This window comes from Octopus sinensis, linkage group LG8 (assembly GCF_006345805.1).
Source record: "Octopus sinensis linkage group LG8, ASM634580v1, whole genome shotgun sequence".
NCBI classification, from domain to species: domain Eukaryota; kingdom Metazoa; phylum Mollusca; class Cephalopoda; order Octopoda; family Octopodidae; genus Octopus; species Octopus sinensis.
The window spans coordinates 61,258,340-61,283,430 of record NC_043004.1 but is presented as its reverse complement, the minus strand read 5'-3'; the positions used below and the strand labels follow the sequence as shown (position 1 = coordinate 61,283,430).

General features: G+C 34.6%; 1 protein-coding gene across 1 annotated transcript in view; it reads right to left on the bottom strand.

Annotated features, from left to right (window-relative positions):
• Positions 1 to 25,091, bottom strand: part of LOC115214824 (membrane metallo-endopeptidase-like 1) — a 267,550-nt gene that overhangs the window by 140,703 nt on the left and 101,756 nt on the right. The window contains exons 2-3 of the mRNA XM_036505151.1: positions 5,598 to 5,728; positions 3,136 to 3,576 (exon numbers count right to left, since the gene is read on the bottom strand). Of these exons, the coding sequence (XP_036361044.1) occupies positions 3,136 to 3,576; positions 5,598 to 5,728 (572 nt within the window). The remainder of the gene's footprint in view (positions 1 to 3,135; positions 3,577 to 5,597; positions 5,729 to 25,091) is intronic.

Sequence of the window (25,091 nt, the reverse complement as noted above, 5' to 3'; positions counted from 1 at the left end):
TACATGCCACACGCTAAGAGGGACAATTAGTCATTTCTACCAAAAATATTACTAATCCCACCGAATGCAATTTTTCAAAGTAAGACATTTAAAAATATAGACCTGTATCACAGTGATTTCATACTTACGTATTCATCAGCAGGCCTGAATGTATCATAAATAAACGACCCTGTCCCGCTTAAGCCGATCAGCTAACTGATCAACATCAACGAAGCACATGGGTGAGTTCATATATTACATCCTGTAAATGGCATACTTTTACGAATTGCATTTCGGGAAAGGAAAAGTTTTTTCCTTTCCCGAAATGCAATTCGTAAAAGTATGCCATTTACAGGATGTAATATTGTAAACTCACCCATGTGCTTCGTTGATGTTGATCAGTTAGCTGATCGGCTTAAGCGGGACAGGGTCGTTTATTTATGATACATTCAGGCCTGCTGATGAATACGTAAGTATGAAATCACTGTGATACAGGTCTATATTTTTTAAATGTCTTACTTTGAAAAATTGCATTCGGTGGGATTAGTAATATTTTTGGTAGAAAATGACTAATTGTCCCTCTTAGCGTGTGGCATGTATGTATAATGCCCTCTATATTATATATATATATATATATATATATATATATATATATATATATAATATATATATATATATATATATATATATATATATATATATAAATATACATATATATAATTATATATATATATATATTATATATATATATAAATATACATATAATATAATATTATATATATATATATATATATATATATATATATATATATATATATATATATATATATATATATATATATATATGACATGCTTCTTTCAGTTCCGTTTACCAAATCCACTCACAAGGCTCTTGTAAAAGACATTTGAGCATTGTACCAATGCTGTGGCAATGAACCCGGAACCACGCGGTTGAGAAGTATGTTTCTTACAACACACCCACACCAGTGCATATGTTGATTATTTAATGGAAAGTTGCTCAGGTGATCATTTGGAAATTTATAATGATGGCAATATCTTGGTGTGGCTTCTATTTTACCAATACTTAGTAGACCATACGCACATATTTGTGACAGAAACAACAACTAAACAGATAAAATCACACAATTTCAGAATTTTTGTCCTTATTTATGACTTAGTCTGAAGAGAAAAGGCAGCATGCATGGTATTTTGTGAAGCCCGAATGTGGGAGATTTGACTACAGAATCTGTTCGGATGTGTGTTGTGGACAAAGTGAATTAATTCGATTAAAGACTCAGTTGCCAGATGATGGTTTTAAAATGGGTGACTGATTAGGTGGTCATTAGTAATTGTGGGGTGTATCTCTAGCTTATCTGGTGATCCTACCTACAGTCTATTTTGATTTATACTATGTACATAGAAAGGGAGAAACTATGACACCCTCCAGATGATGATTTCTTCACACATGACTCATAAGAAACACTTTTCTCAATTATATCTTAAACACTTCCACTGGATTCTCTTTCATTAAATGATAGCCAACGAATTTAGCTGTTATCGTCATCGGATTACAAGATCGTCTGGCAGGTGTTAGGACATATACTAAAGACGAAAAAACAGAGATTCTCGAAAATTACTTCTTGGACCTCATTTCCTTGCAGGAGATTTATTCTATCCGTCTGTAATTTTGATTTACAAGTGGACACGACAACTGCATTCTTGTTGCTTAACTTAGGCAAATGACGCTAACAATTAAGCTATAGTGGCGCGTAAGAAATTTAATTTCATGTACAAAGCAACATAAAAATACCCTTGCCTTTTAGTTCTGCAGTGATGTTTTTTCTACTTCAGTATAAATTATTCGAAGATGGCTGTACCATCAGTTTTCAATGATCGGCCTGAATTCCTACATAACTCTACATTTAAGATAGCTAAGCCTGTCTTTTTAATTTTCATTATTATTTGAGTTATGCATCAATAGAAATTACTTCATTAACTTGTATGCACCTTGAAGTCGGCAATATATTTCTGATTTATAGAGTTATGCTGAACACCTTCTGTCAAGGGGGGTATAGATCTGGCTTATCAGCTGAGTCCATTATGAAGACCGCACCTACGCCTTCTTTTTACCTTGAAGTGCAGTCAAGTTTTATCTGCTGGTGGTCTTAAGGAAAGAGTTAACGTGTGCAAGTGGACTAAAAGTGCTGAGGTCAGACTATTTCTGCATTGGTCAAGCGTTTATCAACATTTTCAGTTTCTCTTCGAATGAAGACAGCTAAAACAAGTACAAGTTGGACACAGGAGTTCATATAATCGATTATCCCTTTCCCGCTAAAATTACTAGCCTTGCACTAAGTTGCTTGCTTACCAACTACATGGTTCCGGGTTCAGTCCCACTGAGTGGCACCTTGGGCAAGTGTCTTCTACTATAGCCTCGGGCTGACCAAAGCCTTGTGAGTGGATTTCGTAGACAGAAACTGAAAGAAACCCATTGTATATATGTTTATATATATATATATATGTAATATATGTGTGTGTGTGTGTGCGTGTGTGTGTGTATGTGTGAGTGTGTTTGTGTGTCGGTGTTTGTCCTCCAACATCATTTGACAACCGATGTTGGTATGATTACTTGCCCGTAACTTAGCGGTTCGGCAAAAGAAACCGATAGAATAAGTACCAGGCTAACAAATAATAAGTCTTGGTGTCGATTTGCTCGACTAAAGGTGGTGCTCCAACATGGCCTCAGTCTAATGACTGAAACAAGTAAAAAGAGTAAACCTTTAAGGATGTAAGATGGCAGAATTGTTAGCACGCCTGACAAAATGCTTTGCAGCATTTATTCTTTCTCTTTACGTTCTGAGATCAAATTCCGCCGTGGTCAACTTTACCTGTCAATCTTTCGGAGCCGATAAAATTTGTAAAAGTTGAATATTGGTAGTTATTTTGAAGGAGAGGATAGAATCAATGCAATGACATACGGATAATTCATAGTTTCACATAGATGATTGGTGTCAGAAACTGTACGTGATTGACGGTGGGACGTAAGTTGAACATTTTCAATTACCTCCAAAGATATTCTAAGATAAGATTGGTTATAATAAAAAAAATCGTAATTGATTTTGGCTTTCACTAAATCAGTTTCTTGAAATATCTTACCTGCAATGACACATCCTTTTGTCTGGCAGAGTTGAACATTTGATTGCTTAGTGGTTGCAGGTTGTGGAGTGGACGGTACTGTTGTATTAGGTTGCATTTTGGTACCATTGTTGTTCAAGTGTGATTTTGTAGTAGCTATTTGAATGGTCGATGCTGTGGTTTGAACAGATTTCCCACTTTTTGTAGTATATGTTGAGTGCCGTATCGATGTTTGTGTCGGAATATATTTTGAAGTTTTCGATAATGATACATTCGCTTTAAGTGTTGATGTTGGTTGTGAGTTAATATTTACTGAGGTACTTGCGAGGCCAGTCTCTGTTGTATAATGGGTTGTTCCAGTCAGTCCAGTAATCCTAGTAGCATTAGGTTGTATAGAACTACTGGTTGTTGATGATAAGAATGGATTTAAGGATGGGACAGCAGTAGTGGTTGCATTTTTATCTAAAATCAATAGAAAAAAATATTGTCATTATTATCCAATTTCAGCAGAAATCTTATCGTTTCTTCCAAAGTAAAACTACCTATTTATACATTTCTATTATTTGGAATTACTTGGAACACATTTGAGACATTGAAAATAGTTGGATTTCCTAGTAATTTATTTATCCAAACAAGAACACAGATTACAACTATTAGATTTTATTTACATATAAAGCTGTTCGTTTTTTTTTTGTTTTTGTCTTCTTCTTTTTTTTTATTTATATGAAATACGCTTTTCGATGATTTTCTCTGGGTAATTTAATTCTGTCCTACGAATTAAATTAAGTTAACCAACATAGTAATTATCGACCGGAAAATTATGTCTCACTAGAAAAGAAAACAAAATTCTAAATATATCATTCCATCTTCTCAGCTATAATTTACAAGCAACGCCTTCGTTTCTTAATCATGTCACCCACTAAAACATTCTAATGTGACTTCCACACAATAGGCCAATTATATCAGTGGGGCAGAAAGAGAAGGAGTAGTTTCATTTACTCTGACAGTAGACAATTGGAAAGAGAACACGTCATATCAAGCACGAGAGGCGGCGAGGGAAGGCTGGAGGAGAACAGAACTGGGCAGAGCACATTAACCTCCTCATGTGTAGCCCGGATCGAATAGTAATTGAGTGTAAGACTAAGGAAGTTCATTTATTCATAAAGTATCAATGAGAGGTACAATTCTCTGTATGTATAGAGTACTGAGATAATGTGACGGTGTCTATCTTTATTTTCTTCCGCGAAAAATATGATGTTAATAAAATATCCTTCAGTGGCGAGCTGGCAGAATAGTTAGAATGCGGGGCAAAATGCATCCTTCAAGGGTCGATAAAATAAGTCAGTTGACCACTGAGATCGATGTAACCCACTTTGCCCCATCTCTGAAATTTCTGGCCTTATACCAAAATTTTGAACCATTATTAAAACATAATTATACCGGTGGCACGATTTGACACTATTTTGGTAATTTCTATAACAACGATTAACAAAGGTCCATTGATTTTTCACTTTACGAGATATTTGCGAAATATTTTCAGCATCGCCATTGAATAAACAGTAATACGGATCACTTTTAAAACCTACAAGAATATTGGAGTAAAATAAGTTATGATTAATCTAGAAGCCAGATCCAAAATGTTCCAAAACAAAAAGAAATTGGGCTGCGTTAAACTCATTCAACGTTCAGATAGTAAAGGTACCAACAATGGAAGATTACACCTACCATCACAGAAGAATAACGGTTTCTGCAATAGACTTTCATTCGGGTTTGATTACAAAATATCATTTACAAGTATTTGATAGTCACCATCCTACAGCAGAAAATCCTTGCTCATGTGCAGTGGGATTGATCCTGAATATTCGAACTCACAAAGCAAGCATCTTAACCGCAGCATTAAACCTGAGTCTTACAAATTTGCATCATAGAGGAATATAACTAAATTCTATTTGTTTACTTTAGTCTGCGATTCCAATGGTTTTCTGCCATTCTAACACAGTTAACAAACATAAATATAAAACAATCAAAGCGTAGGAGTGGATGTGTGGTAAGTAGCTTGCTAACCAACCACATGGTTCCGGGTTCAGTCCCACTGCGTGGCATCTTGGGCAAATGTCTTCTGCTATAGCCCCGGGCCGACCAAGGCCTTGTGAGTGGATTTGGCAGACGGAAACTGAAAGAAGCCTGTCGTATATATGTATATATATATATATATGTATGTATGTGTGTGTATATGTTTGTGTGTTTGTCCCTCTAGCATTGCTTGACAACCGATGCTGGTGTGTTTACGTCCCGTCACTTAGCGGTTCGGCAAAAGAGACCGATAGAATAAGTACTGGGCTTACAAAGAATAAGTCCCGGGGTCGATTTGCTCGACTAAAGGCGGTGCTCCAGCATGGCCGCAGTCAAATGACTAAAACAAGTAAAAGAGTATAAGAGTAATACTTTAAATGTTTCCAAACCGTTAAGACTTCTATACGTACCGATTTGTTTCCCTGTTCTTGATCTGAAAATAACTAAAACCAATGCTGAAGTGACTGCTAAGACGCAGATGACTAACAACAGAGTCAATACGAAGAGCACTCTTTCCATTCGAGACCATCCTGTTTTAAAACTGAAAAAAAAATGAAAGGCACGTGTAATTAGCTAATTTGCAAATATATACTCCAACAATTCTGCTAATTTCTCTCGTACACATACGCACACAAACACACATAAACTTAGGAATACACACACATATGTATATATATTCGTGCGTGTGTAAATATATATGTGGTGTATGTGTGTTGGTATATGTATATATATATATATGTGTATATATGTTGGTACTATATATATAATATATATATATATATATATACCTATATATATATATATATATATATCTATATAATATATATATATATATATATATATATATATATATATATATATTATATATATATATATATATATATACATATATATATATATATGTATATATATGTATATATATATATGGCCTGCTCGCTTAGCCAGCGAGGTGGTGTCATTTGAAGGCTAAAAAAATGCGAAGCGCATTGTGACCAGCAATGTGTGGCGACATCTGATAGCCTGGTCAGTCACGTGATCACGTGATACATATATATATATATATACATACATACATATATATATATATACATACATACATATATGTATTTATAAAATATATATTATATATATACATATATATATATACATATATATATATATATATATATACATATATATATATACATATATATATACATATATATAATATACATATATATATAATATATACATACATATATATCATATATATATTCATATATATACATATATATATATATACATATATAGATTATATATATATATATATATATATATATATAATATACATATAATATACCATATATATATACATATATATACATATATATAATATATACATATAATATACATATATACATATATATATATATACATATCTATACATATATCATATATATAAAATCGCGACTGCAAGCTACTTCATAACAAGTATTAGTTTCACCGTTTCCTTCCGCTTTTTCAGGTAGTTATCCTCATTCATTATGCTGTTTGCTGGGACTATAATAGCAATAAATGTCCTTAATGTTTGAATTGTCTATCGCGCATTTATATCAGCTATTCATGCGTAATGATAATAATAACCAAATACATAAATTTCTGTACAGGAATTTAAACGATATAGATAGATATAGATAGATAGATACATATTAGATAGATATATATTCATAGGCTTGTTCGTTTCGCATTATTCAGTATGTTTACGTGCGGCACCGCTTTGGCGTTTTCATTGAATGGTTGAATATAAATGTGCCTTTCTATTTATTTTGTATATTTGCCAGTGCAACGAATTATATGTTGATAAATTGTGTGTAAACAAATGGAGTCATAACAATTTATGTCTCTGTGTTCATTTCTGGATGAGATTTCAGCCATATATACATATACTTATTGATATATATGTCTGAAATATATTTATGTGTATTCGTTTCCATTGCGTACGTATTTACGTGTTTATACGTTTAAAGTATTCATTTGAATAGTTTAATAGAAAAGTATTTTCTTTATATCTTTTGTGGGTTTGCCAGGGCAACGAATTATCACTTAATAGATTGTTTGTAAACAAAGAGAACTCATTCTAACATCACCGTACTGTATACAGGCACAACATATTGATGTGGGAACGTACTATACCACAAATAATAGGAATAATAATAACAACAACAATAACAACAGCAGCAAAAACAACAACAACAACAACAACAACAACAACAATAATAATAATAATCATAATAATAATAATAATAATAATAATAATAATAATAATAATAATAATAATAATAATAATAATAATAATAATAATAATATCAACAATAAATAAATAAGCACACCATTTGATATATTATAAAGAGATGCAAAAAATCTTTAAATCTGTAACTTTATATGTATGTTTCTTTGAATTGTTCATAGCTGCCTCCACGGGCAATTTTTATTTTACAGTATTTTACATACATACCACGAGATACACATATACACACATAAATATATATATGCGCACACAACTATCTATTTACGTATCTGTCTGTTTATTTATATATTTCTTTTTCCTCTCGCTCTCTCTTCCTACATATATATGTATATACATATTAATATAAATATATATATAATATATATATACATATATATATATATATATACTATATACATATTTAATACATATATATATATATATATATTATATATATATACATATATATGTATACATATATATACATATATAATACATGTATAATATATATATATATATATATATATATATATATATATATTTATGCATATGTATATATATATATATTTATGCATATGTATATATACATATTTATGCATATATATATATATGTATGTATATATATATGTATATATATATATATATGTATATATATATGTATATATATGTATATATATAATATATATATATATATATATATATTATATATACATACATACAATATGTATGCATGCATGTATGTATGTATGTATATAAAGTTTCGCTTTATGTGATATGTATACGTTGCTAAATATTTGAAATATTGCTATTCAGTTACATTGCGAAAAGAAGAGGAAATAATTAAATAATTTGAACTCCGTTAATTATGATGTGTAAAATACTGAATAAAAGGTTTTTAGTTGTTATGTTCCTCTTCAGGTGGTTATTATCAAAATGATATCGATGCATCTTTTAAAGACTTGCTGCAATTGCTAGTAGAGTCTGTCAGATGAGTATGAACCAGTATCAGCATCGACACGCGTGAGCAGATCTTTATGTGGAAAACTGGCAGATATTTGTTCGAGTAACACAGCCAATGATGTGGTCCAAAGAAAAGCGCCCATTTTCGTCCTAGCGTGGGAAGAAACTTGACATCCGTAATATAGAAGGGCTTCATGCCAGAATACATAAAGAACGAATAAATATCTTAGGGCATCGGTTTCGGTGCTCTGAAAATTCTACGGACCCATTTTATGACAGGCATATTTTCATATTTTCACGAACCAAGCGCAGCTATCTGGTAAAGAGTTTGCTTCCCAGTCCCATGGCTCCGGATTCAATCCCACTGCGTGGACACTTAAGTAAGCCTTTTCTGTTATAGCCTCGTGCCAGCCAAAGCCTTGTGTTTGGATTTGGTTAACGGAAACTGAAAGTAGTTTGTCGTATATGTGTATCTATAATAATAAATGCGAATGCGAATGTCAGTGTGTCAGTATGTCACTCATTTTCAGCTTTACTCCTGCAACCCCCACTATTCAATGACACATCTACTATTCCTAATGGTTTAACCATTTCTCACTATTCAATGACACTTCTACTATTCTTCATTCTTGCTTTTCTTTCTTAATCCTAACATTTTGAAAAAATATTTCTTTAAATATTATAACTGTATCAAGTAATTTAACCCTAACACGTGCTTCATAACATTTGGGACTGAAATGCGTATTGAACTCACTCTCTCATACAGTATTACCTCTCATAACTGTCTACCATAAAAATGTTGGAAACTTAGTATTCTTTCACATATTAGCAAAATTTGTCGGACCTATGATTATGCCGTCGGAGTTATTGAAGCTTAGCGCACTCCGACTGCATGAAAATAGATTCGACTGATTTTAATGTTACATTAAAATTACTAAAAAAATTAGTAAATTTCAAAGATCTTCATGTTCAAATACGTTTATAGCAATTCCAAACCATAAAAATTGCACTTTAAAATACTGTGTAGCGACACTGGTGTAATTTTCCTTCAAACTGCGAACAGGAATTTAGATACGTACCATGTACTACAAATAAATTTTTGTACTAAAAGGAAGGCACTACGCACATCAAATTGTCTTTAAATTAAGTGGTGGCAGAAGAATTATTGTTGAACTTTAAAAAGGTAAGTTTATTATTGAAAACGGTTAGCTATATGTTGGCTGTTTAAGGGTAAGGAATGGAAACAAAGTATTTGTACTGACACTCAATGGGAAGACAAATTATGTTGCTCATCGCGCAGCTTTGCAATAGGTTCCAAGTCGTCAAATTATATCATTATTTTAAAGAAAAGAGTTCAAGGCTTCAAAAGTATTGCTCAAGTTCAATAAAATTTAATATGTACTCAATGAATGAAGTATCATTGTTAGGCCAAAGGCCCGATTAAGAGAACTCCACAGGAGCTAGCTTAAAATCCGCCCGATAGGAAGTTTTTAAATTAGTATATATGTTGTTTATTTCTTCTCGAGCCACACCTGACTCATAAGGTCGGTTTCACACATAGTGCTCTAACCACTAGGCCATGTGCCTTCACTAGTATATATATATATATATATGTGTGTGTGTGTGTGTGTGTGTGTGTGTGCGTGCGTGTGTGTGTGTGCATGTTTGTCTATGTGTCTTTGCGTATATCCGCAACCGCTTTGCAACAAGTGTTGGTGTGTTTACGTCTCGTAACATAGGAGACCAGCAAAATAGAACTATAGAACAAGTAACAGCCTTAAAAAAATACAGTACTGGCATCGATTCGCCCAACTAAAATCCAACAACACGGTTCCCCAGAATGAATGCAGTCTAATGAGCAAAACAATTGAAAAGACAACAAAAAAACATAAATACGGGGCGCATTTCAGTTATTGGCTTTTTATTTCTATTCACTTTATATATTTCTTTATTTATTTCTTTTCTCTTCAATATTTGAAATCTTGACAAATGCTGCTAAAATCGACTTAAATAAGATTGCAACTATCACTATGTAATCAATTCTACTCCGGGCAAAACACATATGCAGTGTATGCTGTTGTATAAGGAGCGCTTTATTTATATTTTTAATTTAAAAAAATACAATGCATGCGTCTGACGTAGCCCTGTTACTGGCAGAATAAATACCCCGTATATGAAATAGAGTAAATTGTTTTTTACCACAAAATATAATTATCTTTCCACAAGGATGTAGGGATTTTTCTTATGCAAGTGCCGTTCTTCACACCGTCTAATACAGAACAAGAGCTTTATCGAAGCAATTTCTTTTGGCTTGCATACGAGTTGTGAAAGAAAATTGCCGTCACGTAGTTCTGATTGACAAAATTACTCATTATAGGACTAGAGTCCTTGTACTATTTTCTCTTCGATAAAAACTCTCTTCTTTTAATTCATACATCTCCAAACCAGTCTTTGTACGTGTGTTTATACGCTTGTGCGTGTGTCTTTCCACGACTCGTGTATGTGCGAGTATGTCCTGGTTCGTGTATGCGTATGTGTGCTTGGGAAATACTTACAAACGCTACGAAAATAGGCAAAAAAAAAATGTAGGCAAAAATAAACGGTGCAATCTAAGTAGAGGTCACTGTCTAACGAGGCCGAACATTGGCAAACATTCGCGAAAAAAAGAAGGTATCACATATTTCATTCTTCACGTGTATGCTGTACTTTCTAAATAAAGAAAATATGTGTGTATTAGATGTGTATTATATTAGATCATATATAATAATAATAATAATAATAATAATAATAATAATAATAATAATAATAATAATAATAATAATAATATTAACAATAATAATAATAATATGTAATATATTCATTTGCATATGTCTGCATGTATACATAACAAACATTATATATATATAATATATATGTATGTGTGTGTGTGTGTATGTATATATATATATGGACATGTATATATATATTATATAGATATATATTACATATATACTTATATATATATCTTATATGTATATGAATATATATACATATATATATGTGTATATATATACATGTATATATATATGTATATACATATATATATATGGTGTATATATAAATATATATATTATATATATATATATTTATAGGTGTATATATAAATGTATATATATATATATATATATATATACACACACACATATATATATGTTTGTGTGTGTGCCGTATGTGCGTATGTGTGTGTGTATGTGTGTGTGTGTGTTCGTGTGTATATATATATATATATATATATATATATACACATATACATATATATATATATATATATATATTATATATATATATATATATATATATATATATATATATCATATATATACATACATATATATTAATATGATATATTTTGTTTTGCCCGCGAACATCCTCAGTAACTGAATGAATTGACCTAGTTCAAATTGACTAAATAGGTTTGTAGATATAAGGCTAGATATTTACGTAAGAATTAGATTAGTACACAAATGGCAGGATGAAAGGGTACTGAAAGTGGGGACGTACACACTACAACACATGGAGTTTGAGTGATAAACATATTTAATAGTGAATGGTTTGAGTCAGCAAGCTTAGTAGTGTCTTGAGAAAGACGGTGGGTTAATTGATGTTAGTGGTTCTGCGAAAAGGAAGTGGGGGGGAGTTGATGGAGACGATTGGGGAAGGTGGGCGTAGAGTATATAGTTAGGTGAATTTCTGCAGAGCAGAAGAGGAAGTGGTGATTTGCCGACGAAGAAACACAAGCAGAGTACATTCGCTCGTATTTAAAAAGACGGAGACATACACAAGAGGAAACACGTACACTCGTTAGAGGTTCAGAAATAAAATGTCTACAACAAGAACACACACATACAAACACACGCATACACACACATACACACACACACACACACATGTATGTATGTATGTACGCAAAGTTGTTACCAGTTCAAATATACGTGAGGCATATTCGTATCCCAAAGAAAGCTATTGATTACATTTTGTCACTGAGAACATTTTTCGATGAAGGAAGCCGCAATATTTCTATTTATATAATTTTGTATTTTAATATATGGATTCTTAGCATCGTATGGCTGTCACGTCAAGCTCTTCTAGCGGACTCGGCTAGCAGATCACATAGTAATTCTTTACGGAAGAGTATAATGCACCGTGTGGGGGCGCGTAGTTTAGCGGTTAGGTTGTTGAACTCATGATCATAAGGTTGTGGTTTCGATTCCTGGATGCATTGTGTTCTTGAGCAAAACACTTCATTTTCACGTTGCTCCAGTCCATTCAGCTGGCAAAAATGAGTAATCTTGCAACGCACCGGCGTCCCGTCCAGGGGTGGAATTTCTACGCCACTGAAAGCGGGAAATCGGCCAGTATGAGCCTAACATGGCTCGAGAAGGAACATAATGCACAATTCTGTGCAGCTAAAATCGAGGAAATCAGATCTATGAAATTATTTTATGAGGAATATATAAATCATAATATATCAGGAGATATGAGAGATGAATATCTTTATCTAATCACTTACTATCCTTAGGGTTACGGCTGTTTCGCAACCTTCATCATGTGTATAGATGGTAGATACTGCATAAAATTATCTTGACATAAAAAATAAATATAACACTGTGCACTGTATAATAGCTTCAGACCAACCAAAGCCTTGTGAGTGAAATTCGTAAGCGGAAACTGAAAGAAACCCATTGTATATATGTGTGAATGTTTGTGTGAGTGTGTGCTTGTGAGTGTGTGTGTATGTGTGTGTGTGTATGCTTCTTCACCAGCACCCATTGACAACTGGTACTGATTCGTTGACATCCTCATAAACTAGCGGTTCGCCAAAAAGAGAACGATAGAAAAAGTACCAGGCTTTAGAAGACGTACTGGGGGTCGATTCGTTTCACTATAACCTCTGCAAGGCGGTTCCCCAGGATGGTTGCAGTCAAATGACTGAATTAAGTATAAGGTAAAAGATAATAAATATATTTTGTTTCATATCTGTTAAGGGGCTGAATCTAAGTTCAGGCCATTTTACGATAAATAAAAGACAAGAAGGGATAGGACAGGAAGTTAAGTAAATATGTAAATAAAAGGATTTTAGAATGTATATAAAATACATATAAAAAATGTGGAAAAAAAGAGATCGGAGTGGTGGTGCATACGCTACGAGCCGTTAGCTTTGCTACACTTTCAATAAACCTTCTCAGATATGTGGAATTTGGTTAATGAAAGAGTAGATAAGGTGCCCCCAACTGCGTTTCTGGCCGTGAGGTAGAATAATGCGAAACCCTTGATAGGATAAGTTCCAGTTTTGTTTTGAAGACACCTGTATCTACCCATAAGTTTATTCAGGTTTTAAGGGAGGATATTGAAGAGCTGTTGCAATATCTGGTCCTGTATCCTGAAGGCAATGTTGGGAATTTTTGTACTATGCAGTAAAGCCCCGTTCTGCTGTCTGTGTTACTTACAATACTAAAATTTGATAAAGTTCTAGAATTTTCCACATGTATAACACAGCAAATCTTTCCCGTCTTCGTCCTAGGAAGTAGAGTCTTAACTTTTCCAGTGTTTTCTTGTAGCTGACATGTGGCATTGCGACGATCTTCTTTGTGTAGCTTCGTTGGTTTGCTTCGAGTTGTGTCGTTAATTTTCCACTGTATGGTGACCATAGTTGAGAGCAGTGATCTAAACGGCTGAGGACAAATGTCATCCAAAAGACCATCGTGGTTTCCTGATCTCTTGTTCTGAAAGATCTAAGGATCCATCCGGCCAACAGTCTGCATTTTATTGCCAACTTAGTAATAAGCACCTGGAAAGTTGTATCATTACTCATACCAATGACCAGGTCACTCTCTGATTTTCATTCATGGATCGCAAAAGATCCTGAATGAGTGTATACTGTCTGCTTTTCATTCAGCTATGTGCGTTAGTACTGCAGGGTTTAGAATTACCAAGCATGAAGCTACATCTTATTTTCCTCAGCCCACCTGCATGGTGCGTCTAACTCCTGCTGCAGATATGCAACATCTCAAGGATCCGGTATCATCGATGAGGGTGCATCATCTGCATAGCTAGCAAAGATAGCTATCTGAGCGGCTGAGGGCATATCTAAGAGCCAGTATGAATAACAGTGACCCCTATACAGTGCACTGTAAAACACCACTCATTATTTGCGTTTCTGTCATTTAGAAAGCCATTGTACCCTTTCTTCAAGTTTTCCGACAAGGCCTAGATTACGCACAGTCGAGATATATCACGCCCACATTTGAGTTAATGTGTAATCATAATGACGCAAGAGCGGTGTTATGCAGTTTCAAACTGGTCGAACCATGTGCAGGATGTCAATCATCAACACGTTCTCTTAAAGTAAGCAAATGGAGCTCTGGCATTTCTCTGTGGTATGTATATATGTCTATATAAGTGTAATTACGTATACGGATATATATCTATGCGTGTGTGTGTGTGTGTATTGTGTGTCTATAGTTATTTGTATATACAGTTGGGAGCAGTGATCTAAACGGCTGAGGACAACTGTCATCCAAAAGACCATCATGGTTTATCACTTGTTCTGAAAGATCTAAGGATCCATCCGGCCACCAGCCTGCATATATATAAATAATTATGCATGTACGTGTAGGTGCACACACACACACACACACACACATATATATATATATATTCTTTTATTTGTTTCAGACATTTGATTGCGGCCATGCAGGAGCACCGCCTTTTGCCGAACTACTAAGTTACTGGAACGCAAACACACCAGCTTCGGTTGTCAAGCAATGCTGGAGTGACAAACACAGTCATACATATGTATATATATATATATATATATATTCATATATACGACGGACTCCTTTCAGTTTCCTTCGACCAAATCCACTAACAAAGATTTGGTCGGCCCGAGGCTATAGTAGAAGACACTTGCCCAAGTTGCCACGCAGTGGAAATGAACACGGAACCATGTGGTTGGTTAGCAAGCTACTTATCACACAGCCACTCCTGCGCCTATGTATAAATATATATATATATATATATTTGTGTGTGTGTGTGTGTGTGTGTGTGTGCAGGCGCAATGGCCTAGTGGTTAGGGCAGTGGACTCGCGGTCGCAGGATCGCGGTTTCGATTCCCAGTCCGGGCGTTGTGAGTGTTTATTGAGCGAAAACACCTAAAAGCTCCACGAGGCTCCGGCAGGGTATGGTGGTGATCCCTGCTGTACTCTTTCACCACTCTTTCTCCCACTCTTTCTTCTGTTGGCCTGCTTGCTTAGCCAAGGGGTGGCGTCATTCGAAGGCCACGTGACCGACCAGACCATCAGATGTTGTTACACATCGCTGGTCACAATGCCTTCGCATTGTCTTTTAGCCTTCGAATGACGCCACCCCATTGGCTAAGGAAGCAGGCCAACAGAAGAAAGAGTGGTAGAAAGAGTGGTGAAAGAGTACAGCAGGGATTACCACCCCCTGCCGGAGCCTCGTGGAGCTTTTAGGTGTTTTCGCTCAATAAACACTCACAACGCCCGGACTGGGAATCGAAACCGCGATCCTGCGAGCGCGAGTCAACTGCCCTAACCACTAGGCCATTGCGCCTCCACACACACACACACACCACACACACACACACACACACATATATATATATATATATATGATTTTGATTTTGATTTTTCCAGTTTCAGCTCATGAGCTGTGGCCATGCTGGGGCACCGCCATTTGGTTTGCTACATGATTTTACCTTACGAATGCTTTTTAGCAACTGTCATTTGGTGCATGAGAGAGTTCGATGCAGCTGCCCTCATCTGCACCTCCTGCCGTAAAGTTGGTTCATCCGGGACAGCTGACAGGAAGAGATCCAGTCCTACTTTAAAGACATCCGCATCTACACCATGTAGGTCCCTCAGGTTCTTCGGGAAGATATTGAAGAGCTGTGGGCCTCTGAAGCCCAAGGCTATCACAGTATCTTGTCATACATCGTGATGGCAAATTTGGAGTCCTTAGTACCACGCAGTTGCGCCCGGTTCTGGCATTTGTGTGACTCTCGATACCAAAGTTTGGGACAAGTCCTTCCAGGATCTTCCAGATATATATTATGGCATATCTTTCTCGCCTACGCTCCAAGGAATAGAGTTTTAATCTCTTGAGTCTTTCCCAGTAGCTTATCTGCTGCACAGAGGCTATCTTCTTCGTGTAGCTTCATTGGATCGCCTCAAGTTCTGTGATCAACTTGACAGTGGATGGTGACCATAGCTGAGAGCAATAGTCAAAGTGGCTTAGGACAAGTGTCTTCCAGAGGACCATCATGGTTTCTTGTTCTCTTGTTCTAAAGGTCCTAAGAATCCATCCGGCCAGCCGTCTACATTTCATTGCCAGTTAACAACATGTACATAAAAGGTTGCGTAATCACTCATGTGAATACCCAGGTCACGCACTGATTGTGCCTCTGGGATTGCAATCCCTCCGGGTCCAATGTATTCATTGGGTATTGCATTCAGTTTTGCATGCTGATAGCATAAAGCTTGAAACTTTTCAGTATTGAAATGCATGCTATTCTTTTCAGCCCACTTGTATATTTTGTCCAGCTCACATTGCAGGTGCTTAGTGTCTTCAGGGTTCTGTATTGCCTGTGAACTTTTGTATCATCTGCATAACTTGTGATCGTGGCTCTCTGCGTGGCTGAGGGCATGTCTGAGAGGGCCATTATGAACAGTAGTGGTCCCAAAACAGTGCTCTGCGGAACACCGCTCACTATTTGCGTGTTAATGGAAGTGGCCCCATTGGCTACTACCACCTGACTTCTATCCTTCAGAAAGTCATGAAGCCATTCTCCCAATTGTGCGACTATGCCAAGATCACGCAGTTTGTGACATATCATTCCATGATCGACTTTATGAAAGGCCTTTGCAAAGTCGAGATATATCACTTCCACATTTGAGTGGTTGAGCAGTCGTTTCAGCACCCAGTCATAGTGTTGTGGGAGCTGAGTTAAGCAGCTTCTTTCTGGTCGGAAACCATGTTGGGTGTCAGGCAGCAAGTCATTTTCTTCAAGGAAGGTGATTAGTTTCCTTCTGACTATTCGTTCCATGACCTTGCTGATGTGTGAGGTTACAGAGATAGGTCTGTAGTTCTTGGCCTCCGCTCTGCTACCTCCTTTATGAATAGGGCATATATATATATATATATATACATAGTATGGGCGTTAAACCTCGCTAAGATAAATATTTCAATTACATGAAGATTGACTAACCATAACTCGAATTATTACGAATTGGACAGCTATGAAACGATCGTAGTGTTTTACTCATTATCTTTTGTTAAGCTTTTAATACTTTTGATATATATTTAAAATAATATAAATTAATTAATTTTATGTATTCGCTCATGTTTTTCATTGTTTGATTTGCCTAATAGTGGTTTTATCTCTAATTAATATAATATATATTATATATATTATATATATACATATATATATCTATATATATATATATATATATATATATATATATAATATATAATATATATATATATTAATATATATAGTATATATATATATATAACTTAGAATGTCTTAGAAAGATTTTGGCCAGTATTTTGGCGAAGTCTTTCAATTCAGGATTTGGGCACCAAGTCCCATTCGAGCAGAGAGTTATTGTTTGCGGAGACATATCTGGGTGTGGGTGGTTTGTCCGAGACTGTTTGAAGGAATTTGTCCAAAGACTTCTTGAATTTCGTGTAGTCAGTTTCTTTTTTGACGTGTCCTGGTGTAATGTTGAAGAGAGCGGGTCCAATTGAGGTGAAATAGTTGTGCCGTATTGTCGTTATGTGATGCGATTTAGATTTTAGTTGTGGACGGATGGCACGTGGTCCAAGCCTTGGATGTATTTTGAAGGTGATGCAAACATCATTCGGACAGTGCTGATGGAATATTTTCCACATCATACAGATAATGTAGCGTTCACGGCGTCGTTGGAGTGAATACAATTTCAGCTTCTCTAGTCTACCCCAGTAGTCAAGGTCAGACATGCCATCTATCTTTTTTGTGATTGACCTTTGGGGAGCTTCAATTCTCATAATCTTTTGTTTTGTGTAGGGAGACCACAGTGGACAGCAGTATTCAAGGTGGGGTCGGGCAAAAGTGGAGAAGAGAACGATAATAGTGTGGGAATCTCTCGACTGGAAGGGTCTGAGAATCCAGGAACACATTCTGCGGGCCATGTCAACTTTGCTGCTTATATGTGTAGCCCAGCTTATGTTGTTGTCCACTGTTATTCCCAAGTCTCTGATGTTGTTGGATGCCATGAGAATTTCTCCAGAAGGAAGAGAGTATGGGAGTTTCAGAGCGTCCTCCCTTCCAAAGTGGATCAGTTCTAATTTGTCTTCGTTTAGCAACATGTTATTCTTTTCCGCCCATTGGACAACAGCCAGTAGGTCTGACTGAAGGCTTATTCGGTCATCCACGCCATTGATGACCTTCTGGAGCTTGGAATCATCAGCGAAGGTTCTGATGTTACTGTGTTTGATGGTGTCAGTAATATCATTTATGTAGATGATGAAGAGAAGTGGGCCCAACACAGTGCCTTGTGGGACACCACTGCTGACTTTGGCTGGGCTGGATTTGACTCCTTCGACTACAACATGTTGGGTTTGTTAGACAGGAAGCACTTGATCACTGCAGCAGCTTTCCAGTGACACCAATATTGGACAGCTTTCTCAGAAGGATCTTATGATCAACCTGTCAAAGGCTTGCTGAAATCAAGGTAGATGACATCAGTGATGGAACCTCTCCCAAGGCTCTCAAAATGTCATCAAAATGATGCAGTAGCTGCGTCAGGCAATCTCTCCCATTACGGAATCCATGCTGGCTGGAGTTCAGCATATTATGACTCTCAAGGAAGTGAGTCATACGCGATCTCAGCACTATATATATATATATACGTATATGTAGTCAAATTTGTACACCTGCGATTGTATGTTTTACATGAATCCACGTGTTTATTTACGCATATGTATGAGTGTATACATATATATATATATCAATTCGTTTTGGAAGATTCCTGATGTAAAATCGTGTGTTGAAACAGATAAATTTGTATTTTAGGATGGTCGTTCTTCTTTTCTTTTGCAAATAGACACCCATACTATATATATTTCTTCGCTTGTTTATTACTGTACTTATTCTATTATTTTATCTCCCGTCGTTACCCGGAAATCTTTCGTCATACGTCTGTGACGAAGTGTCTCTTCAGTGAAACTTCGTTTTCGGTTTCGTGTGTGTTCTGGCTCCACAGAGGAATGGAGTAAGTGGAACAAGAACACCCACACAAACGAAAAGTATCACCGAAGAGGTCCAGGCGTGTGACAAAAGATATCTGGACAATGAACTTGAGCTAAATAATATAATGCGAACAGTAATATATATATATATATATATATATATATATATATATATATATATATACATGTAATATATGTATATATATATATATATATTATATATATATATATATATATATATATATATATATATATATATATATGTATGTTGTATGTATGTATGTATGTATGTATGTATGTAGTAATATATAGAGAGGGATTATACGTATAGATTATATACAGTAGCAGAAAGATAGAGAGATTGCCCTCGGGCGGTTTTCTGCTAGCCGCTTGCTAATATATTTACATTTGATTCCCAGTTGTAATAATTTTTGTATTTTACGTCTATTTATTTTTTTGTATAATAGTTCTCACCTGCTAAGTAAATATTTATATAAATCCCTCCCAAACGGCATAGATTATGATTATGGAGTAATTTGGGAAGAATTTTTTTTACTAGGATTTTCCCTATTTTTTTAAACCACAGCCTTCGAAATGATGTGATAGGTGGCAGGAGGCATCTTTGTATGAATAAAATTTTGAAACTTGTTTTTACGCCTCCCTCCCCTATCGTCGTACTCCGGACCTATTTCGGCTTTAAAACAATGGGAAAAGCATTTACGATAAAAAAAACAATGTTAGTATTTTCAGAGGGAAAAGTGAATGATCTAAGGACGATTTGGCTGCTGATTCTAGCACATCCAAAGACAACCATCCTCGTTTCTTTATCACTCACACATGTATTGATGTTTCTCAATATTTTTCTCCATAAATACATTCATATGTTATAAAAAAGAAAATTTGGGAAACGAATTTTTTGCAACCCCACTCCATCCACCGATTGTTTCGATTTAAAACTTAAAATATTAGAGAACCTGAGAAGGTCATCAGTCGGAATTTATCCACAGTGATTTAAAAATAGTTACGTAAACGATAATTCATTTTAATAGCATAATTTTCTGTTAGAAAACATTTTTTTCCTACATATACACACGGCTTCGCTTCGTTGAGGTAGGGTAAAAATTTAGATCAAAATTTATTTTCAGCGCTATTTCCAACGTTTTAAAATACAAGTTCTGTAGCAGCCGTGGCTGTGCACATAGGTGCAGGCGTGGCAGTATGGTAAGAAACTTACTTCACATTCGCATGGTTCTGGGTTCATTTTCCCAGCATAACACTGTGAGCAAATGTCTCTACTATAGCCTCAGGCCGACCACAGCTTTGTGAGTGGGCATGTAGAAAGAACAGAAGAAAGCAGTCATATATATACATATATATATAATATAATATATATATATATATATATATATATATATTATATAGATCTATATATGTAGGTCCGGGTGAATCGGGATAACCACAGTAAATAAGGTACTCAATACTAGCAGAGTAAATTATTTATTTTATAGAAGGAGCTTCTACAGGACTAGAACTGTTTCATTCAAATGAAATCTTCAGAAGCTTGCTGTCAAAATCAGTTTTGGCATTTTACATTTAGGCAGATTTAATGGGGTGGTGGTGGTGGTGGACTTTTGGGGTAGCAGGGCACCAAACTATCTTTCTTAGGGGAGTGGTCAAAAGAATCAGTGATAAAGTAGATAAATGAATAAATAGAATAATAGAATAGAGTTTCAGGTAATAAGAAGATTATTGCTTATATATATATACATATATACAAATACATATATATATATATACATATACACATACTCATACATACACACAAACATATATACATACACACACATAATATATATACAAATACACATACACATACATGCCAACATGCAAGCACACGCACACATATATCTACACATATATATATAGATAAAAATATACACACACATACACACACACACACATATATATATACATATCTGCACATGTATACATGCACATATATACACACACATTTCCTCCCTTATTTTATTTTTATTTTTATTTTATTTTGACCTCTTCAGAGTCATAAAGGTTGTGATATATGACCTACCTAACCGCCGACACACATTTAGTGGCGCTGGAGTAGACCCTCCCCAAGGTGCCATCAGGCCTAAAGGAAATCCATTAACCGCCCCTCTCCCTTCCTTTCTATCTCTTTTCCTACGGATACAAACGCAAACACTCACACACACACACACTCACACGCACACTCATACACATACACAAACACACATGTTCTCTCGCTCATTTCCTTCTCATCCACTCGTACTTATGTATGTATCTCTCTCTACAACAAGCACATATATATATATATTATATATATATATACATAATATGTATATTGTATACACATACATATACACACACAAGTACACATATTCATAACATACATAATGGACACACTGTCACGTAAACGTATACATAACTATATACACAAAACCACATATATAAATACTTCAGTAGACATAAATACACACAAACATCTGCCCGCCAATATAAACGCATATGCCTATATACAGCATTCGTGATATAAACATACATACGCATATATACGCATCCATACGCTTATAACTACCATATGCACACATGCACGCATACACGTGTACATAAAAGCATACGTACATATACAAGCATAGACACATATATACATACATGCACGTACATACACATACGTGCACGTACATACAAATACATATCTACACACATATACATACATATATATATACACAGAGAAATCTACAAGTCCATATATATACATATTATATATATGTATATATATACACACGTACAATACGTATATACCTACATATACATACACATATATATACTTACACCCATCGCATACATACCTACATACACAGACATATACACATATAAACCCATATAATATATATATATATATATATATATACAAACATACACACACATATACATACGTACAACAAACCGAGTATACAAGCATATACACACATACACATATATACATATATATTCACAAACACACACATATACATATATAATATATGACTATACACCAATACACATACGCTTACATAATATATTTAGATATGTATATACACATACATACACATCCACACACACACACGCCGCATCTATATATACATAAATACATACAAGCATACATACATATACATAGACACATATACATACATGCATACACAAATAAATAAATAAATAATGCAAATACCCATACTTTACACATACATATACGCGTACATGTACATAGAACATACATAGATATTATATATATATAATATATTATACATATACATAAACACACAAGCGTACATATATATACCTCTACACCTATACATACATACATACAAACGCGTAGATCCACGCACATAAGTACACACACACATATATATACACACATATGCACATACACAACATACCAACATATACAGACATACAGACATAATATATATACAACATACATATATATCTAAAATACATATATATACACATATACACACACATACATATACACACACAAATATATATATATATATATTACACATAAAAAAACATGTACCACATATACACATACACACGTATGCACGCCTTCACATACACATGTACATACACGGTTCATATACACTCACATACAAAACGTATATTACGCGTATACATATATGTACACACACACACATATGCCAACATCCATATATGTGAATAGTCTTAGGAGAGAAGATTAATTGGAGGTGCTGAAGGAACGGTGGGGGTGGGGGGTTTTAGTGGGTGGGGTGTCGTCAATCGGGTTGCCGGGTGGGTCTGTAGTCTTTGTAGTTTGCATAATTTTGTGCATTACAGTTTGGGGAGGGTTCCGAGATCTTGTTGAAGAGAGAGCTTTTGGCGAACAAGATCTCCAGGCTCTCAGAATGAAAGGTCACAGCAGGTATGGCCTCCTGTGTATGGTCTCTGTAGTAGTTGGGGACTACTACAGAGGGCGCGTTCTTACACAGGAGGCTATGTGTACATGTTTTTGTATGTGTGTATATATATATATATATATATATATGTGTGTATATGTATGTGTGTGTACATGTGTATATATATGTATTTATAGATATATATGTATGTGTATGTATGTATATGTATGTGTGTATATGTATATGTGAATATGTGCATATATGTGTATATATATATGTCTGTATGTATGTACACGTGTGTATGTATGTGTGTGTAGTGTATGTGTAGTATGTATGTGTGTACACGGATGTGTATTTATGTGTGGGTATATGCATGTGATATGTTATGGGGTGTTGTGTATATGTACCACAAATATCTATGTGTATAAATGTAAATAGGAATATACGTATGTTATATTATGTTTGTATTTACATATGGTATATATTTATATATCTATATATATATATATAGATATAAAATATATATTAGATGTACATATGGGTTTGGATATGAATCTGAATATGAATATGGATATGGATATATATTTGTATGTACTTATGTGCGTGGATCTATGTGTTTGTATGTATGTATGTATAGGTGTATAGGTATATATATGTACGCTGGTCTGTTTATGTATATGATATATATATATATATATATATATATATATATATATCTATATATATATATATATATCTGTATGTATATGTACATGTACGCGTATATGTATGTGTAAGTATGGGTTTGCATTATATATATTATTATTTATGTGTACTGAAGTATATTTATATATGTGGTTTTGTGTGTATATAGTTATGTATACATGTGCAGATATATATATATATATATGTGTGTGTGTGCATGGGTGTGTATATTTATATATATATATAATATGTGTAGATATATGTGTGCGTGAGCTTGCATGTTGGCACGTATGTGTATGTGTATTTGTATATATATGTATGTGTGTGTATGTATATATGTGTGTGTGTATGTATGAGTATGTGTATATGTATATATATATATATATATATGTACTCGTGTATATATGTATATATATATATATAAGCGAATAGTCTTCTTATTTACCTAAAACCTCTTCTATTATTCTATTATTCATTTATCTACTTATCACTGATTCTTTTGACCACTCCCCTAAGAAGATAGTTTGTGCCCTGCTTACCAAAAAGTACCCCACCACCCACCCCATTAAATCTGCCTAAATGATAAATGCCAAACTGATTTTGACAGCAAGCTTCTGAAGATTTCATTTGAATGAAACAGTTCTAGTCCTGTAGAAGCTCCTTCTATAAATAATTCCTCGACTAATGGCGGTGCCCAGCATGGCCACAGCTCATTAGCTGAAACTGGAAAAATCAAAATCAAAAAATCAAATACTCTTTACTCTTTACTC